The sequence below is a fragment of the Chlamydotis macqueenii genome, chromosome 1, assembly GCF_036417535.1.
Source record: "Chlamydotis macqueenii isolate bChlMac1 chromosome 1, bChlMac1.mat, whole genome shotgun sequence".
Lineage (NCBI taxonomy): Eukaryota > Metazoa > Chordata > Aves > Otidiformes > Otididae > Chlamydotis > Chlamydotis macqueenii.
This window is the reverse complement of record NC_141556.1, coordinates 120,829,667-120,850,398: the sequence shown is the minus strand read 5'-3', so window position 1 is coordinate 120,850,398 and position 20,732 is coordinate 120,829,667. Positions and strand designations below refer to the sequence as shown.

The window sequence follows — 20,732 nt, the reverse complement described above, 5'->3', positions numbered from 1 at the left end:
CTTGACGTCATCGCCTCGCGCGGTGACGCGTCTAGCCTGCGCCCGCCGGGGCGCGCACGTGGCGGGGTTGACGGATGGAGGCGGACTGCGGTGGCGGTGGCGGTGGCGGTGGCGGTGGCGGTGGCGGGGGGGGCCGCAGCCCCGGTCCCAGGCCGGCTCTGGCGCTTCGCGGGGCGCTGATGGCCGCCAGCGGCGGCAGCCGGCTCCTGGCAGCGCGGTACAAGGAGTCCGGGTCGGTACTGAGCGGGGCGGCTGCGGGGTGGGGCCTGCGGGGCTGAGGGGCAGAGGCCGAGGCCGAGGCCCCCCCCCCCCCCGCTTTTCGCTGCCGGGGGTTGCCCCGCCGGGGCTCGCTGCTAGCAGCTGGTGGGAGCGTGGAAGGGGCCCTGCCTGCGCCTGCCTTTTGGGAGAGCCCGGCGTGACCGAGCCCAGGCCTCTAGGCCCTCCTTATGTGCGGTTTCTGTTACTGAAATACCGCTTTAAAGCTGCTTAATCTTAACGGTTTTGTAGCACGGATGTGCACTATGAGATGCACGTCACGGTGTGTGAACCGCAGGGTAAATGCTAGTGGCAAATACATCAAGCCTGACAAAAGTGAAATATCACAATTACTTTGCCAACACATGACGATTTTTTTTTTTTTTTTTTTTTGCATATGTGTACGGTCCAAGGTTTTAAAGTTCTATCGCATTTGTAGTTCTTTGGGAGCCTGTTCCACGGAGGTGGTTCCTCAAGATAGGGGTCAGTTGCGCAAATAACTGCAAAATAAAAGCATGTTACAAAAGAGCTGACACTTTTCCTAGTTAAACTCACGGTTGTTCTAGTTACAGTGGTTTTAGTCTGTTGTTTTTTATTTGCAGCGATGGTAATCTCTTCGTGTATGATTGCATCAATGCGGAGAAGACAACCTTAGGAAATAAAGGGTGAGAAAATCTGCTTAGGCAATCTGCTGTTTTCCTAGAGGGTGCCTCTCCTTGTGAGGTTATGTGGCAGTGAAGATAATAGAAGAAAGTAATGAGATGACTCCATAATCAGGCAATGATCGGGTGTTTTTTGCTAACCCTGATGGATATATATGTATGGGGTTTTTGTTGTTTGTTTCTGTTTCATCCCAGAGGGGAGACTGTACACCTTTTTCTTTTTTAGAGAAACACTGGTTTTCAGTGATTCTGTATGACTTCTCTTGGTGAAGACATTTATGGGAAAACACTGTATTTTTTATTAGACCATCTAAGACAGTTAGAAAAAAACACAAACCAGTACGCAACTCCTTCAGGTCTGTTCTCCCAAGGCATGAAATTTCAAAACTGAAAAAGTCGTTCTTAGTTTAAATTCAACCTCTGAATGTTGTTTTACTTTTAGTCAGTTTTCCTGTTTACTCCTAAATTTGCGTCAAGATCTACTAGCACAAACCCTAGCATGTATTTTTAAACATGTAATGATACAGACTTAGGCCTTATATGAGTTTTCTTTTTCTTGGCTTTTTTCTTTGTATTAATGTTCAAGTTGGCTCATCATTTTAAGCACAAAAAAATCTACTGTTATACTTTCTTCTTCATGCTCCTTCTTGTTGGTGTGAGAACAACTTTCTCTTCTTAAGGATTTCAGTAACTCTCAGGTTGTGAACTGTTGTTCCCCCTCTCTCTATTAGACAGGATGGAAAAACGACAGATAAAGGAAGTGATGACATCCTAGCTTTTGCATTCTCCCCATCAGGAGATTATTTTGCCTTGACAGATGACAGCAAACGTCTCATTCTGTTCCATACAAAGCCTTCCTGGGAATGTGTTAGCGTCAGGTAAGGAAGCAGGATGTTGCGTGTCACTTTGTTAATTAATTTAGAATTATAAAATAGTAGTACTTGGGATGCTGCCATTTCTTATCACTAAGCTTCCTTTTTTTTTTTTTTTTTCCCCTTATAATTAAACAATGTTAATGTTACTGGGTATTCATAGATACTTGTCAAGTGATGCGTGGTGTGCCCCGCATCAAGAATGGGAATGCAGATGTTGATATCATTGGCCAAGGAAAGGATAATATCTTTTCTAATGCCAAAAGATAGTATTTGCATCTTTTAAGAACTGAAACTTTACCCACTCCTAGTGAACACTGAAGTTGGGCCTGTAAGAGTGATACTGAGCAGTTTAGTGAGTGCACTGTCTATTCCTGTTGATTTGGAGAAGATGTTTTGGGGTGTTCATGAACTCCCCTAAAAGCATATGTTTAGAGAGCCTGCCAACTGTTTACCTTCTGTAGTATGATCCTCTTGAGAAAACAATCTGTAGCTGTCCACCAGAGGTCCTCCAGTTACAAGTTTTCTGCTGCTGCTGCTTGTGACAATTGTCTATAAAAAGAAGACCATGAAGGACATTCCTTCAGCATGTGCCATCTTTTCTTCTGGTGGGCTCTGACAAATGTGAGGCCCTGGTTGCAAAAGAAAATGGAGTCTCTGTCAGCTTGGCTGTGTGTGTACGGTACATGATGAGCCTTTGGTGTGTTAACCAATGTTGTAGTGAGTAAGTAAGCACTGGCAAAAACAGAAATGGCAAATTCTGTTCATTCTGTGTTCTGTCTTCCCTGCTGCTCTGTGCTGTATGTCTTGCTCGTAATATGCCGTTGGATAATCTTTTGATTTTTCAGTTTTCTGCTGAAAGATAAACTGGGACCACAGCTGGATTTTTTGGGAATGTCACTGCTTCCTTTAGGAGACTGGGAATACAGGCGAAAGGGTCTCTGCATGAAAAAAAAAGAATGCCAAAGTTGAGCTATGTAACCTGCGTCGGTGTTTTGTGGCAGGCTGTATAAAAGGTTTCACGCTGTGTTAGCTTTTCTAGTAAGTTGTTTTCAAACAAGGGGGAGTTTAGAATCTTTGTGTTTAAGATCAAAGGCAGTACAATGAACTTGGAGCAAGACTTTTTCTTGTTGGCATGGTAACCTATTTTGAAACTGTTGCCTGAGCCAGCAATGTGTTAGTAGGCTTTCTTCTATACATTTTCCCATTTTTACGATGTTCCATTAAACAGTCACTAGAAAGTATTAGAATTTCTGTCTTCCTGTCTGAAGTACAGCATGTTCTTTTGCCTCCAGATGGTCACCAAATTTCAGAGTAGGTAAATAGAAGTGTCCACTCTCTATGATCCCTAGTGTACACAGCCCTATGTTAACACGCAGGATGTAGAGAGTTTTGGAAAAGGGGTGTTCTGAAAAGAAAGGAATAGCAGTAATAATGGTAGCTGATAAGTTGCAAAAGCATTCTCCAGACTAAGTGGTTAAACCTTTTCTAAAACTTGTTTTCTGGTACATATGGTCCTTATGTTTGTCCGAAAAGTTGTAAGAAAACCGTTGTCTGCTACACTGGCAGATGATGAAGGAAAGTCAGAGTTCAAGCTCAGGGCTTCGCCTGGACGAGGTATCCTGAAACTGTATCTCTCTGACTCTGCGAGGAGGAAGAGTCCTTGATGCTCACAAGGAAGGACTGCCTTTTACAGTATGAAGTGGCAACTGCAGAAGTAGTTTCAACACGTTTTTTAGATGTGCTGCTGCAAAGGACTTTTACTAGGAGAACTCCTACTTTGTTTTCTCGTTTCTACGTATTTAACTTGTATTTTTGTTATGCAGAGTGCAAGATAGTCTACTGGCTTTCTTTAGAGTACTGGCAGGCTGCCTAGGCAAATGCTCAGTTGAGAAAGTACCTAAGCAAAATGAGGCATGCAGCTTTAAGCATCTCTCCTTTTTTTCCTCCCACCCCCCCCCAGATGTTTGCTATTACAAAGTTTGATAATTTGATAGGTCTCAGAAGTGATATTTCAGCCCCATACCCTTCCTTAACATTGTTCTCACTGGTGCCATTTCAAGAATGTTGCATCTGAGAGCTTTTTGTCCAGTTTCTCAGTCTGTTTAACTGTGTCTTAATCCAGACTTGCTGAAACTGCCATCCAGAGCTGTTCAAACTGTGCCATTTTTCTTTCAGGTCCGTGAGCAGGAGATGCACTTCCCTGACTATTACAGCTGCAGAGGATAAGATTCTGATTGCAGACAAGTCTGGCGATGTCTATTCTTACTCAATAACAGAACCCCAAGCAGAAGGAAAACTTGAGCTGGGTCACTTGTCTCTGGTATTGGATGTGGTAAGGATGTGCCTCCATATAGTTAGTGTACAAACCTGCATTCCTGCTTATGCTTGGGTCTCACTGTTGCTCTTGTCCCAGATTTGGGAGTTCTTTTTTATACAAGTGTGGTCTGTATTTCTTCCTACTGAGTTTGCGTCTGCAGAGTTTGGTGAGAAAATAAGCTTACTGAAGAGTTATCTGTTCTGGGAGCGTGAGTGTTTAAAAAGTCTTCATGTTACAGTCACAGAAGACTTGGTGATGAAATGTATATGGGAATTCACCCAGTCTGTCATGTCAGTTGAGCTCTTCAATGTGATGTTTCTTTCTTTTTAAGATGCGGTGGGACTTCTGCTGTGCCATGGAAGCTCAGTGGCTTTCACTGGACCCAGTAGTCAGTGTCACTTGCCTTAGTCAGAGAGCTGTCAAAAACATTTATGCTTCCGTTATTGGTGGAAAACCATGGCTTACTGCTTGCATGTTCCATTCAGGCTCAGGAGAAACAGTTCACTGCTTATCTTTTTTAGCTTTAGGAAGAATTATACTAAAAAAACTATTCAAGTACTGGGCACTAAAGCTCTCCCTTTACCAACAGGCACTGAGTCCTGATGACCAATATATCATAACTGCAGACAGAGATGAGAAGATCAGAGTCAGCTTGGCAAAGGCTCCTTATTATATTGTATCCTTCTGTCTGGGACACAAAGAGTAAGTTTGCTGTGTGCATAAGTTATTGTGTGCAGCTCTTCACTGCGCCTCAATGAATGAAAGTATTGTCTCCACAAATCATATTAAACAACAGCTAGGTCTATGTTTAAAATCATAGAATGGTTTGGGTTGGAGGGATCCTTTAAAGATCATCCAGTCCAACCCCCCTGCAAGGAGCAGGGACATCTCCAACCAGATCAGCTTGCTCAGAGCCCCATCCAGCGTGGCCTTGAATGTTTCCAGGAATGGGGCATCCACAGCTTCTCTGGGCAACCTGTTTTTCCCCTTCCTCAAGTGAAGGTCCTTGTAGTTACAGTGATCTGTAGAGTGGAAGGCAGTAGAGCAACCTACTAGCTATACTGATGTGATTCAGATGTGCTCTAACTTAATAGAAGACCAGTCATTCTCTTGCTCTAGGAATAAGGTTGTCTTCTGTCCAGGTTATGAGTACTCCCTTTTCAGCCTACAGAAGGGACTGTACTTTCCCTTTTCTTCTCAGTAGTCTTTTTCCATGAAGAAGACTCAAATGGCAAATAGACTTTAAAAAGACATTTCCCTCTACATTTTACTGCTTAAAATGTCTGTCAGTTGTGGTATTTTCAAAGTCTTTTGAGTTTACTTCCCATCTCTACATGGTTTTGTGGGCTTTTGGAGGTTTTTTGTTGTCAACTGTTAGGGTTTTTGAGTAAGGTAGGGGAGTTTTGCAAGTTTTATTGTGTGACTGCTGCTACATTTTGAAGTTCACAGTGAAAAGGTAGCAGAGAAGACATCACCCTACGTAGGGCAGAGAACGCAAGTAATTCTCCTTGTCTGAGTGCTGAGTAACTGAGGGATAACAATGCCCTTCCAGGCACATTCTTCCATAAGATGATGCAACATGGTGCAATCAACTTGCTATATCAGAAATGAGTTAAAGAAAGATGATGTGACTGGGGAACTTGAGATATGGGTAGCAAACTATCCAAACTTGTCCACCAAGGTGTTTTAATAGAACATTTAGTACACGGGTTAATTTGCAGTGTCAATCTGATTTTAATAATATAATTTGGTAGTCTAACGTGTGTAGAATTGGCATAGCATAAAAGCAAGAGACTACTCCTGTTAAGGAGCTAAGTAGTCTTTGATCGGGTCGGTTTCTGTGTGTACACAGGTGTACTTTCTATTGAATAGAACTTGATGGTCAGATAGTTCTAAACTGGGGCTGTTGTGTCTGCACAAGGAGTTCATTAATTTACACTTAATGTAAATTGGTTTAAATATAATAAAAATTCAGTATTTAAATTAGGAATGGATAAGCAAAGGATTACACAAAGCAGCTATAATTGTTTTCTTGTTTCACGCTCCTGGATTTTCTTCTTTCAGTGGAGCGCACGGTGATTCTTGCTGGATCTATTATGTCTGCATGCACTTCCCCTTTATTGCTTTGTCATGAAAGTGACCAAATCTTGTCGTTCTATTTTTTTTCCTCTTTCTTTTTTTTTAGTAGCCTTAAAATTATGCCCGTTTTCAAAAGCAAGACTGTCATGCTTATGTCCCTACATTTTAAGTTGCTGAGCTCTAAGATAATAATAAACTCCAGAAGTTCAGGTCCTCATTACGCAGCAGTTGTGGTAGACATAGCAGTGTTATGTACTTCTGAAAAACAGTGTTTCTGGCTGAATCTAGACACTGGTGGTAAATTGCCACATGCTTGTTTTAAAATTTTGTAGAGATTGCTTTTGAATTATCTCCAGCTGTGATAGGAGAGATGTGCTACTCTGAAAGCTGAATTGTTGCTGCTGTTGTGTTTTAAAAGCATCAATTGATTCATGCTGTTAATGTGCATCATGAATTGAGAAAGGGGAACATGGTACCCGAGTAAATCTGTCTCCATTGGCATTTTTTAGTGTAAATGGCGATGTTCTCGGTTGGGAGGAAGTCGTTAGTCGCAGATGGGGAAATAGTTTTTTCTATTAAGTAAGCGGTCAGTGGTTTGTGTAGTATATATACTATATTAAGTAATGTAGACATATTTTTTTTTTCTTCCTCCTCATTGGCTTGATATGGAGAATCTGTTTGTTTATTATAAGGCTCTCTTTCAAATTGGTGTTTTCTCTTGCTGCATGTGTTTAAAGACCAGAGTGTCACGCAAAAGAAAGTTCAACTTTTTACTACTTTCCCTTTAGGTTTGTAAGCAAAATACTTGTAATACCCAACTATCCTGATCTGCTGTTGTCAGCTTCTGGGGTATGTATTGCAATTCCTTCAAAAAAGTATTTTTCTTTAAAATTTAGACTTTAAAACCATTGTTTGCTTGTGTTTCCCCCAGGTTCCTTGGGAATAATCTCTTGTGGTTTCCAGCACACCCTCTCTCTCCGTCCCTCCCTTTCTCAGCTTTCTGTTCAGTGTTCAGCCATTCTATTGCTAGATCATTTCAGAGCTGTTTACTGTGTTTACAGCAAGGCTAACTTCTTATTAAGATCTCTAGGTTGGAAAAATCACAAAGTCCTCAGTGTTTCTTCATAATTAACTCTTGCTTTGGAGCACAGACAATCTTTAATCATTGGACTATTTAAAAAACTTTGAATCAAATTGATATTATGCCAGCCTGCTATGATAGTGAGTGTCTTGAGAATTAATAGCCTTAAATTCGCGGATTTTTTTTTTTTTTAGAGCTTTTAAGATGAGAAAACTCTTCCCTCTTTAGCTTCCCACTTGCTTTCCCCTGTGAGACTTGTTCTGAATTATGTCCTTGTCTCTGTGTCTGTATAGGACATCCAGTGCATGTTGTTTAGAGCTTGCAGGGCAGTGCTACACAATGTCTGGATGAGGACTGAAGCGAGTGTTCCCTCCCCTCAGCCCTTTTCTTGAATTGATTGGATCCTGCTGTTGTGCCAGACCTGTAGAGAGATCAGATGGAGCTGGTCTAAAAGAAGGGAAAAAATATTATTTGTATCCCAGCCTACCAAAACTGCATAGGAAACAAATTATGTTTTCTGTGAAGACCATAGTAATTCTTAGCATTTTGTTTCAGCTGATCTTGCTTCTCTAAGGCTCTTGTCTCTTGTTCCTCTAATTCTTTAAGCAACTCTAGCATTAGTACTGTGTGCAGCTGTATTTCTCTCTTAGCAAATGTTCTTTGATGACTTTGTTTTTCCAGAGGGGTGTTTAGGTTCTCTGCAGGAGGTTACTAAATCAAATGAGAATTTGGATGATAACAAGAACAGGGGTGGAGAAGGGCAACCTAAAAGACTTGCCATTAAAATGCTGAGCACATGTATTACTGTGCTATTTGAGACAAAGTCGAAATGCACTCCTCAAGCTACCCAATTTCCACTTCAAAAGGAGAATTAAAGTTAGCATGATTGAATAATTTAGAATTGAGGGGAAAATTATGTTAATTAAAATGCTTTATCTGCAATTTGAGGTCTTAACTAAGTGACTATTTAGCAGCTTCTGTGGGAAGCTCTTCAGGGAAATAGGATTTAGCTGAAGGCCACAAGTAGCCTCTCTGCCTGAGGTGCTGTTAGTAATCAACTTGTATCTGCTTCTGTCTGTCCAGGACTCAACTCTGAGACTTTGGGAGTACAAAAGTGGGGAAGAAGTGTACTGCTGTCATCTAAGCAGCATCTGTGAACCTGAGACAACCAAAACTGACCAGGTACACCCATGTGTGCTAGTGCTTTTGCTGTCTTCCTGATACTTGTGACTCCCAGACATGTTTATTGCATTTTGTTAGGGGTGCCTCCCTTCTTTCATTGAGTTTGGAAGCTATGTGAGGTCTAGAAACTGTTACAAAAGCCTGGGATTTTGGGAAAGGAAGAAAGTCCCTGCAGTCCATTCCTATGTCTTGCATGCGTTTCTAAAAAGTGCCAAGCAGTGACCAAAAGAAGCTGTTTGTAATTCTTCCCAAATACAAGTTCTGCATGCTGGACAAAGTCTTTACTTGCTATTTTTTCCAAAACATAAATTCCTTATTCTCTTAGCCAGAAAATATCCTGTAACACTGGAAAGATCTAAAAATTCACCCATTTTTAAACAACTTAAATTGCAACTTTAACACTTGAAATTCTATCTAAGCACAAAGAAGCCTTGTAATGTTTGTAACCAGTCACCTGCAGCAGCACTGCCCTGTGGAGTCAAAACACTGGGTTTGTTCCTTTTGGGTTGTTCTGAAGCTGTGCAGTATCCAAAACAAAAATGTACAAGACCCATATGAAAATCGAATACCCTAGGAGCTCTCCTTATCCTGCAGCCTGTACATGAATGGTGCTACTGGGATTTGGGTGCTGATCTGATATAAGCAGTGGTTCTGGTAGTGCTTGATCTCTGATTTTGTTCTTTCTTGTCACGTGAATTGGCATACAACCTATTAGCAATGAAACAGCACTTGTTCTTGTCCCTGCTGTGTACATCATATTAAGCCAGCCGCTAATCTGCCGGGTCGTTTTAGAGTTATTCATCTTGCTATCCATCCTGCTGGGTGTGTTTTTCATGTGAATCTCTAAAAATACTTTTTTCTCTGAAGACCACAGCTGTCTTCCAGTTGTTAGGTGAGTGAGACGCCTGTAGCCATGCGTGGTTCTTGAGGCAAAACCACTGTGGAATTTGTATCCAGGCTGAAATGGAATTGAAAAGTTCTATCTTTCCTCCCTTGTATTTTGTTGTGGTTTAGGTTAGTTGAAGTGTGTTGTGTGCAGCCTCTCCCAGCAGTCAGGAGCCATTCTTGGAGATCTCTTGGAGATTCTTTACCATTTATGTAGGTCTGGCCTGATCTTGTTAGTGGAATTCTGAGTAACTGAACTAGGAGCACAGCCTATGGAAGGACCAAGCTCGTAGGGACAGACCTGATAACTCAGGGGTTTTTTCTGCGCAGAGGACATCAGCAAGTTGTTCTTTGTGTTGGACTAATAACATGCAACTTATTGTCTGTACGTAAGCCCAAGAGGGCAAGCACTTGCATCACAGCATCAAAGCTTAAATGCAGGAAATGTTGTTTTTTTTGCCTAGAGCTCCTGTTAGCAGGAATTCAGAGTTTTGTCTATATGGACAGTTTGACCTGTTCCTGAACTTAGAAATACAGTTTAAAGCACACCTGAGCCAGAGACCTCTTGTACACATTCATGAGGTCTCTGCCTCATTTCAGCTTGAGTCTAGTGCTTGAAATCCAAATCAAAGTAGCTACTGCTGTTTTTTTTTCACAAGCAAAAAACGAGTGTACCAAATTAGGTGACAAGTCCATGTAGCTGATATCCTCTTGTAGTCTGGGTGCAGCAGGATTTGAGTGAGAAAGGGAGAATTAAGACTGAGGCAAACCTACAAGATTACTTTGCCACACATAGCCTTCTGGAAATAAGTGGCTCAGGGAGTTTCAAAGCCAAAGCCTTTTAGCTTTGTGTTCAAACGTAGCTAGTAAGAATGCTCTGTTGGAACAGCATAGTTTGATAGCTGTCAAATCCATGTCCGCAGTATTGTTGCGAGGCCTTTCTTTTGCAGGGGGAGAATGGTTTTATTTTAAAATACTTTGCCTTCTAGCTTTATTGGATTATTGAGGACTACTAAGCAACTAGCTATGAAGTGGAGAATCCTGTTATTAATTTTTAAAATGGTACTTGTTGCTTAGACTGGCTTATCATTTTGCAAGATAGCTTGCAAAATGATAAGTTGTAAATTAACGGTGCTTGATCTCACACTGAACCCTAAGTCTGTTGCTTACAAATAAGTCTATCAAAAACATTACTAAACTGTATAATAACCCTTGAATTGGATAAAGTAACAAATATTAGAGGAAAAAAAAAACTTGTTGCTGTAAGCAGGAACTAATTTTAAAATAAAATGAAGAAAAAAAGCTCCGGGCAGAAAGCTCCAACTCTCTTAGAATGCTTTTGGATGTAGTTTAGTAATACTTTTCTTGCTTCCTAACATACCTGATAAAGTCCCTTCTATAGGATACTCTGCACACTGATGGAGTCTCTCAGTAGAAAGCTGGGGTTCCCTGTGACTGTCTGAGAAGTCTCTGTTTAGTTGCTTTACCCCAGTGTGAGTAATCAATGAGAGAAAGGGAAAACCCACAAACCTGAGTAAGTCAGTAAATATAACATGTCAGTTAATAACCTGTATTCCTGCAGGGTTTTGCAGTTGTTTTACCCGTTGGCATGTTTTAGTGTCTCCTGATGGTGGTTGTGGAAGCCTCAGGCTGACCTGTTCTTTGAATCCTCAAAATTCTGCTTACTGCCAACTCTTAGAGGCTTTTAAAAATCTGTCTCTGGTTACACTAAATTTGCATGGTGGGGGTGCAGAAGACTCGGTTGACTTCCAGAGTTTGTGCATACTTGGAACAGTGATCAGACAGTGTCCCAGTGATTACAGATAGATAAGTGACAGATTTAAAATTTTAATGCAGTGCATTGCCACCTTTGTGCTGTATTGCTACACAGCTGTCAATATGTACTTCTGTCAAAACAATAGCTATCTCAATGGCAAGCAGGACCCAAGGGGAAGGAAGACTGTTTTGCTGGCATCATAATGCTAGAAATCACAGAGATGACATCTGGTGGTAGTATTTAGTTGTGCTGTGCTTCCAGGTGTATCAAAGATCATCTTCACAACCTAATGTGACATTTATAGTCTGAATTTAAGGGTATGATCTCGAGTCAGCACTTCGTAGGTTGTAGTTAGCACGCTGTCTGCAAATGACTCTGGCAACCAAAGATCAGATGGGGATATAAGTGTTTTTTCTTTCATGTTGCATTTCATTTTTACCATTGATAACCACTGTGAACGCACTGGAGCTTGTGAAACGCAACTTGAAGCACGATGATAATGGAATCATCAGTAATGGTGGGTCATGTGAGCACATAAACGTACACTGATTTCACTTGGCAGATGATGAATATGTGTCTGTTTTGGGAATGCAGGAGTATTTTTGAGCAATGTGGCATTAATTTCAGCTGATGGGTTGCAGATCCCCAGTTCATTTTTCCCACTAGAATGGAAGTAATTCTCTAATTCCATAGTGCTATATAAATATTTTTCCTGCTCCAGAGCTTTCACCTCGTCTGATCCTCTTGACAGCAGAAACTTGTTTAAAGTCCAGACCGTGAATTGCACAACTCTACCCCAGTGCTCCAGTACATTAATTTTTCATAGAGTCACCTCCTTTCACAGATTACATCAAAAGTTAATTTTAAGGTGTTGGCAGGCTGATAACAGTGTCATATAAATGCTGAATAAGTTCAGAGAGTATCAGGTGAACATCTGTTTATCGCAAACGGCTCTTGTAGCTCCTCTTTAAGTTAGATGATTTCATAGGCTTGTCCTTGAACTAGATGCTACTCTGGGGCTTGTATTCACGTTGCTGATTGTTAAATTACTCCCACATGGAAAGGAAAGAGCTTGCAAAGAAGATGCATTTTCTTGTCTCAGTCCAGCTGTGAATAACACTTGGTTCAAATCAAAAAAGCTGCCTCCTTCCTCCCCCAGCGAGGGTGGGTGAGAGCTGCTGCATACTTCAAGTTGACAGAACCTTTTGTCTCTCTGACAAAGCACTAAGCTGTGTAGGTGGGCACTTCCCATTGCTGCACTTGCCCTGCAGGTTTCTCATGAGACAGGCAGAGCTTTGTTATTAGAAATAAGTATCACAGGTTTGGGGTTTTTTTATATGTATCTTGGCTGGTTCTCTCAAATGTCTGAAGAACCCACTGGTGGTTTACAATAGGAGCTGTCAGTTCTACTCTAAAGCTGCAGTGTAAATGGCTCCATACTGCAATAACTACATTTAGATGTGTTTGCTACAGAGAACCTTTCTGATTCAGCCCACTCATCCTACCCAGCATTTGGAACCATAAGCATTTTTTGTGTCCATGTTAAACAGAGTCTTGGGTCCCAATGCTAAATATGGACTAACAACTTAGTATTTCTGCAGAGTAGCAGGAGATTAGTCCCATCTGTTCCCAAGAGCTCTGAAACGTATAATCCTTTTTATAATGTTTTTTATAAAGGCTTCTCTTCTGTCCGAACAGGCAATCAAGTATGTGAGTGAAAAGTATGTGCATGCTGCTGTTCTTGCTTCCCCCCTGTGAGATTGTATCACACAATGGATTTTATTTTTTTTTCTTTGTCTGCTGGAATGCACTGTGTAACCCTGGTTTTCAGCTATATTTGTACCATTAGTTAACTTTCTTTCCCACAGTTGGTTTATCATCATGTGCTGTTGACAAAATAGCTTCTGGTATTAAACTTGCTGACTTGAATGTTTGGAAGCTGTATGGCTTGTTTTGCTTTCCTACATTGATTGCAAAATTCTGAAACGAGCACCCTGACAATGCCTGTACGTCAGCTGGTAGCTCAAAGGGTAAAATCCCGTGGTTACTCCCAAATTCAGTTTAAGTTGGTGAACCAGAGGTTCTGTCTAGTGACCAGTGTCTTGTTAGAGGAAGACATGAAGGCAGGAAAGGGGATAAAAGGAAAGAGGACTTGAGGATGCATCAGAATTCTGCCAGTAGAGTGTCAAGAAGATGTATTTCCTGCCCTAAAGGGAATAACTCACTACTTCTTTAGTAGGAAGGTTTTATTAATCAGAAGTACTGGTGTTATGACTGCTTATAAAATATACTTGAGAACCAGCCTTTTGCCTTTGCAGCTTCATCTTTCACATTACATAACAGATACTGTTGAAAAAGCACCCTATGGCATCTTCTTGCAATTTCTCTGCTTCTCCCACGTTCCTACTGCTCACTTGAGGAGCCTCAAATCAGTTGTTATATATTTCAAGTAGAATGGTTTGTGAAACAAAGGTATTTCTCTGATTCTCTCCCAGATAAAACTATGTATCTTCTAAATTATTAGGGGTATGATGTGGAGGGTTTTGTTGTTGTTGGGTGTGGAATTTTTTGTTTGTTTTTAATGAGAAAAATGGCCTCAGGCAGTCTTGCCTTGTTCTTCAGAACATGTTTTCTGTTGAGCAGTATGGCTTCCCCCAGAAACAGTTGAAAACAGAGACAACACAGCAAGGATATTAGCTATGCATGACTTATCTTCTTTTTTTTTCAACAAACATAACAGCAGCTAATGGCTTGTTTTTATAATCTCTAATATAGATATCCTGGGTGAGAAGGCTTGATGTTGATGTTTTTGCCATTAGCATTGCAGGAGAGACTGTTTGAAGGTGGTGTGCTTTTCCTTCATCTGTTAGTTTGTCTATTAAGAGTAGTTCTCTAAAACCGTTACCTTTGATCTCTATTTGGATGGCTGTGAAGGGAGAAGTGTGGAAGACTTCACAGAACAGCAAACACTGGTACAAAAATATACTTGACTGCAGTTTAAAGGTAATTATGTTACTTAATTTGCTGTAAATTAAGACATCTGCTAAATTTTAAAGGGTAAGACATGAAATGGAATGTGAATTTTCTGCCTGTAAATGGTCTTAACTTACAAGGATGTTTCTTTTTCTTTTCCTAATAGAAGTACCCTGTGTCAAGAATAACCTACTACTCTCAAGGTGGTTATGTTGCCGTTCTGTGTGACCGGTAAGAATAAATGGAATAATGGCTAAAATAATCACAGCTCCTGCAAAGGCAAGAGCAGCTTTCCCTGTTGGCTATCCTAACTTTCCTCTAGCCTGAAGTACTTGGTACGGTGGATCTCTGAGTGCCCCAGGCTCTCAGGGAGCCTCTGAGTCCTTATTGTACTCAGTCTGCACACAGAGGTGCGTGCAAGGGTTACCCAGGTTAGTTAAGTTTGGCAGAATTGGTGATGCCTTTCCCTCACGGGAGGAAATACAAAGCTAGGATGCATTGGAGTTCTGCTCAGGATGTCTCCCTAAATCACTGCACCTGACCCATGTATTTTGGGTCCTGTTTTGCTCAGGGTGCTGTGGCAGCACAGCGGCCAAACCTCTGTTACTATATTCTGCCCCTGTGTAATGGTTCAGCTGTTCTGTTTAAAACCACAGCATTGCTTCAGTTTAAAACTGTGAAGAGAGTGTGTTAACTTTTGGCTTGAAATGTGTGTATTTGCATACAGAGAGAGCACTTGGGAGCTGAAGGGCCCAAGCACTGAGGGACCTTACAAGTCTGACTGGCAGGGGAATATCTTGCAGAGATGGACAAGCCCTCTTCCCCTCTTCTTGCCATAGCACCTTAAGCCTGCCAAGGAAGCTGTTCTTACTGATAAAAGCTTGCCAACAGGAAAGAGAGAAATTGCTAGAGCTGCCTGTACTGTGAAATCGGCAATCTGTCCCCTTGGTGGGCTTGCTCTTTGCCAGAGCAAGGAGCCTTGGTTGCTTCGCATCATGCCTTCTGCATGGGCATTTAAACTCGCCCTGGAAGGGGAAGCCATGTCAGCTGAGGGCTGTGCTGGTGCCACTTAGCCCAGAGGCCATGCCGTGGTCTGCGTCAGGCTTTTATTTCCAGTTCTGTATCCCACTGTGCTCTGCATCAGGCTTTTATTTCCAGTTCCGTAGCCCAGCATTTCTAAACAGTGTTGTTTAGAGGGAGCTGAGGTGTCCTAGCTGGCACACTGGGGACCTGTCCGAGGGAAGTTAGGAAGCTCTGCACACAGAGGCTGTGGCTGTTAGAGGAGTGAGTGCTGATGGGAGAGATGGAGATGAGTGCAGTCCCAGAGTCCTGTTCTTCAGTCTTGTCAAGGTTTCCTGTCCTTCTCATTTCCTCCTCCTCTCCCTGGCATGTAATTCCTTTCCTGTTTTACTTTTACTGGTGTTCAGCTACCTGTTCCTTCAAGTGAAGTCCTGTGTGCTATGATGCAACACTGCTTATATAAATCCTTAGGAATCCTTATGAAATTCCTTTTACTACCTTTCCTTCTAAAGAAAAGGCATCCTTGTCTGCTTTGTCTTTCGTATAACACTTGAAAAGCCATTTAACGTTTTAGATATTTACAGCTTCTGCTTCAGATCATGTAAGCAAACTCCCTTGAAGTGCTAGGGTATTTTTTGCAATTCCCAATGACTTTGCTTTGGCTCTGTTTGAAATTAGAGTGGGTGTTTGTAGTTTGCTGTACAAGTCATGGCTGTAGGTGGATTTGGTAATAATGATAATTAAGTTTTTCCTCTCAAAAGTATTTCCACAGTCTACATCTTTCAACTTGATGCTGTTGCCCAGCAGCTAGTTCACAAACAGCAAATCTCTTCGAAACACAAAGTTTGGGACATCGCGTTTGAGGAAACGGGAGATCTGTGGATTTTGCAGGAAGACAGTGAAGCTCCTCTTCTATTGTACAGACCATGTGATGGACAGTGGAAGGTAGATACTTTTGTTAATGCCAACATCCTGAATGTTGTGCGTTGTCCTGAGGCCATAACAAAAATGGACTAAACTGTGTTCCATGAAAGCGAAATGGCACACTTCTCTATCTCTTGAGACTGAGTAAAAGTCATAGATGCACATCTCATTCTAGTTCTCTCACTTGTGTATAACACGAAACTGCTGAGAGCTTGTTACGAATACCAGTCTCTTCTCTGGTAAAGCTGGCATCTGGGATCAAGCAGAGTGGTTGTCAGCCATTGCACTCAGTATTTTAAACCATTACTTGTACTTTCTGTGTGCTACACTTGATTATTGGAAAAAAAACCAAAACAACCCCCAAGACAACAAAATCCCTTTGTGGTTTGCTCAGGAGTGCTTTCTACACAGCCTTTCCTATGCTTGTCTCTGAGGGATTCTTTGGGGAACAAGGCATTCTGGGAGCATTAAGGGGATTTTTTTTTTTAATTGAAACTAAGGAGTCAAATTTGAGGGATGTGCTATCACATTCTCTGTAATAGCCTATTAAACAACTGGAAACTTGCTTGTTATCCTCTTTAGTCCTGAGCTAATTATGGGATAGTTATAGTATAGGTTTTAAATGAAACTTCTAAGAATGTTCTTTGACCCTTATGTGTTCCTTGTGATATTCCTTCTCCTCACAGATTAGTAAATGGGAATCCATTCTCTTCTACCTGCAAAGCTTCACCAGCAGAATTCGGGCCAGGTTTCTATAGTAGCCCTGGAAAAAAGGACCCTAAAAGAGATCACGGAGGGCTTACACTTGCTCTCCTTGCACTATGCTTATCTGAGAGCTGTTGCATTTTTCAGTGTGCTGTGAAATATGAGATTGTTATTCCCAAAATAGCATGCAATGTCCCTTCTTTTCCTAGCCTGTAACTGATGACAAAGGATTACAGAAGATGTCAAAATATCTTCAAGACAACTGGACAGTGTTTGAAGGTGAGAAATTTGGCCTAAAGGCCCAGCAGTACAATTTTTTACAGAGAAAGCGTAAGATTTAGGTGCAAAATAGGAGTTCTGGTCCGTTCAGCTGGCTGTTGAAGTCGCTTAGTCTTTCAGTTTTCTCAGTTTCCTCACTCCATCTGGTATGGAAGCCAGCGTAGATCATGAAGTGTGTCATCACAAAATGATATAGGTATTTAGATTTGAATTATAGCGCTATAACTGTTTTACATAGACCCCTTATCAGGGGGATGTATCTAAACACCCCGTGACAGAGCTGCTGGAGCCTGTCTTACAGCTGTGATACCGAATACTGTTGTTTGTCGTCTCTTACCTGGGCGTGACACTTTATCAGAAGTGCAGTGGAGACAGTAAGAATGGAATAGCTGTGGGAGGAGCAGCTTTGCTGTAAAGATGGGCCATTCGGGTCCACCTTGGCAAACCAGATTATGTGGAGCATGCTGTGGCTGGAGGGTGTGACCCTGGGTGGTATCACAGATGAAACTGATTGATACCAGGGCTGGTTCATTTTTTTTTCTTGGTTTCTGCCCCACCCCCAGTCTCTGGCAGAAAAGTAATACACGGCTTACTAGTTCAGAACCACTCTATGTTTCTGGGTTTTTTTTGTATTTAAAACCCACACAACTTTATTTAGAAGCTGAAATTATGGCAGTGGTGGCTGCAGGGTAGAGAAGGTTTGTGAGATGTGCTAGTGGATATCTCATTATGTATTAAGAGTTGATTAATTGAAATTTTTCTCCTGTACTTTGCTGGGAGACTGGGAACCTTCCTTAAAAAAGGTGTTACAGTCCCCACTGGTCTTCTAGTCTTGGTGGCCATACATAAAGATGGAAGAGTTGCAAGAATGTGCAGTCTAACGTAAAGTCTCTTTAATACCTAGTATTGGATGGTTTAGAGTGTAGCTGTCATTAAGTTGGTCATTGAGTTGGTACAGTTTTTGAAATCTTAAGAGGAAGCGAGGTGCTCCTTTGCAAGGGAGAGTGTTTGCATGCAAATGTGCAGACTTGATAGTTAGAGCCAGGCAGATAATTAGAAGTATGAGGTCTGAGTGAAAATAGGCAACAGAGAAGTAAAAAGAACAGTCCGGGGAAGAGTTTCTGAACATATTTAGCCAGTGTAGCAAATTACTGTGATACATGGTAGTCAGCTGCAGCTGGGAAAGGAGGACTGCTCAGATGACAGGGTCTATTATTGTTGATTAGTACGACAAGGCACTTATTCCAGTGCGTAATTAGTGCTTGAAAAGGTAGTTACTTCTTTTAAAAAAGGTGGTTATTATATTGTTTGAATCCAGTCTTAATGCCTGCGTATTGTCCTTTTGTAAACTTGTTTCACCTGATTGCTGATTCTGTGGGTTTTAAGACGCATAGGTCAATCCTGAAGTGCACGTTGAACCATTTGACATTCTGTTACAACTGATCCCAGAAAAAGATAGAGCAAGATTTAGTGTAAACTGATCAAGTAGAGAGTAGCATGGATATTCAAACTGACAGCACACAATTTCTCCCAGGGCCAAAGGCCAGTAAATTGGTTACTATGTTGAGTGCAAGACCCTTTAAAGTAAAATCTTGTGCTTTGCTGAGTACCAGTTGCTTTGTTTGTCTACCAAGAAACAAGGGGATGCTGTATTTACATTACTGTGCAGTAGCACTCTAGCTTCAGGACCAAACTCTAGCAAATACTGGACTTCTGTAATCCGGACTTGGCATTTAAGATCAAGAATTTTTGGAAGTGGGAAGAGGTAGGAATACAAAGAGAACTAGAGGTAACTGATTTTGTCAGGTACCACTAACAATTTTTAGGAATGTGGACCTAGCCAGCTAATTCCGTTCTGTATTCTCTACGGAAACAATCTGATTGAGGTTTTTTTGGATAATAGTTAGTTCCCTGTTAAACTTTGTCTAAACTTACAGTCTTGGAGATGGTGTGAGGAATATGCTGGATTCACAGAAGGTGTAACAGAACTGTCGGGATGAGTGTTCAGGAATGTGCATGCGCTGCAGGACCTCTCTGTTTGAAGTCTATTTCTTTGGGCTTCTTTTAAGTTAATGCTCTAGGAGACAAGTCAGCTAAGCACAGTTAGGTGGCATACACCCTTTGCAGTGCTTAGATCTTGGGGAACAACTCCAGTGGGATGTCGAACAGTAAGTTGCAACAGCAGTCGTTTTTAAAAACAAAAGCCTTGAAGTCTGCAAGTGTCCAACATGTAGAGAGAGCTGTGTGCCCTCTTCACCTCAACATCAGGTGCTTGCCTCTGTGACGAATTTTTTAGCCTAAAAATGGAAGCTATTCTTGGCTATGTGAACGCAGGACATGTGCTTACCAACACAAATCAGGCTTACCCAGCGTAAATTTGCTGATATTTAATAAAGTGGATAGGAACACAGTAAATGAGTTGAAATGTCACTATCTAGAATTATAGTACAGGAAGTAATTGGTGAGACCGCTAAGGGAATTAACACTTGTGCTTGCTTTGTCCAATTGCAGGTTTTGTTGGCACAGAGAACCACTACAGCAGTCTCTACAAGATTTCGTTTGATAACATGGCCTCCAGCCTACACATGAAAGAAGAAAGGTTACAGCAGCAGAAAAAGAAAAAGCAGAATCTGCAATGTGATTCGAATGGACAGACAAAGAAGGTGAAGACTGAAGAATCATCGCTATGACCCCGTTGTTAGCTTGTAACTTTTGCCTTGCTGAAAGGAACTGCTCTGACTGCAGACTGTTTTTAAATCTAAAATGAATTATGGAAGAAGACTGGTTTAAACTTCTGTTTGGATTCAGGTTTTCAGGTAGCCTGATAAGACAATATCCTGCTTGCCGCAGAAAATGTATTTACAATATGCCTCAGCTTCTAGCAGCATACAAGTGTTAGCAGTTCAGTCCTAGCAATCTCTAATGCATGATATATGAATATTGGAGATGGTATTTTCCTTGAAACAGGATTTTCTTTTTGCCTACTGTGTTCAGGCTTTCTTCTTCAGGTGGAAGTGCACTGATTAAAGTTGGTGTGGTTTTTTTCTTTGTTTGTTTCATTTTGTTTTTAACTTTTTAAAAGGTCTGTTAGTTAATGTAACTAACTTAGTGTACCTGGCTATGGGAAAGGGAATGTAGCAAAATTCATGCTGTATATGAAAAGTTTTAGCGGAGACTTCACCATCTCTGTTTTTACCCTTCACTTTCCATTTATATAGTAGGGATTCTTCCCAGCTCCCAATCCCTTGCTTCTTACTTGTGGCATATTTCTATAGGAAGAAGTATAAAAATAGATTTTATACACCGAAAAGTAAAATGTATCAGTCAGCTTTGTGTTATTGGAAGATCCATCTATTGCAATATGACCCTAGTGTGTCTGTGAGAATGGTTTGAGAGGCCTATGAGCAAAGCTTGGAGTGCATTCTGCTTCTTTCCGCAAGAACTCTTTCATGTTTCAATTAGCCAAGAAATACATCTTTCTGAAAAGTTATCAGTGAGAGCCTTATGAGATCACTTGTTGCTTCATCACAGGTCAGAAGATAGGCATTCGTCTACCAGATGGCATTGTGTCTATGTGGAATGTAATGTATTTCATAAAACCAGGTATAGAAATCTGTACAATCCATTAAAAGTATTCAGAATTTGCCTATGAACCATGAATAGTTCTCTAGGTCTCTTTATGTAGCTGTCCTCTTTGGAGTATCTGGACACTTTAAAA

The 20,732-nt window shown here is 41.3% G+C and overlaps 1 protein-coding gene across 1 annotated transcript; it reads left to right on the top strand.

The window, feature by feature from the left end:
* WDR4 (WDR4 tRNA N7-guanosine methyltransferase non-catalytic subunit) lies at positions 1–20,059 on the top strand. The gene is made up of 11 exons (XM_086765845.1): positions 1–232; positions 858–920; positions 1,649–1,795; positions 3,968–4,124; positions 4,699–4,811; positions 6,977–7,037; positions 8,353–8,451; positions 14,253–14,317; positions 15,868–16,051; positions 16,945–17,014; positions 19,526–20,059. Exons 1-11 carry the CDS (start codon positions 75–77, stop codon positions 19,702–19,704), a joined length of 1,296 nt encoding a protein of 431 aa, XP_086621971.1. The 5' UTR covers positions 1–74; the 3' UTR covers positions 19,705–20,059.
* The last annotated feature ends 673 nt before the right edge of the window (positions 20,060–20,732 follow it).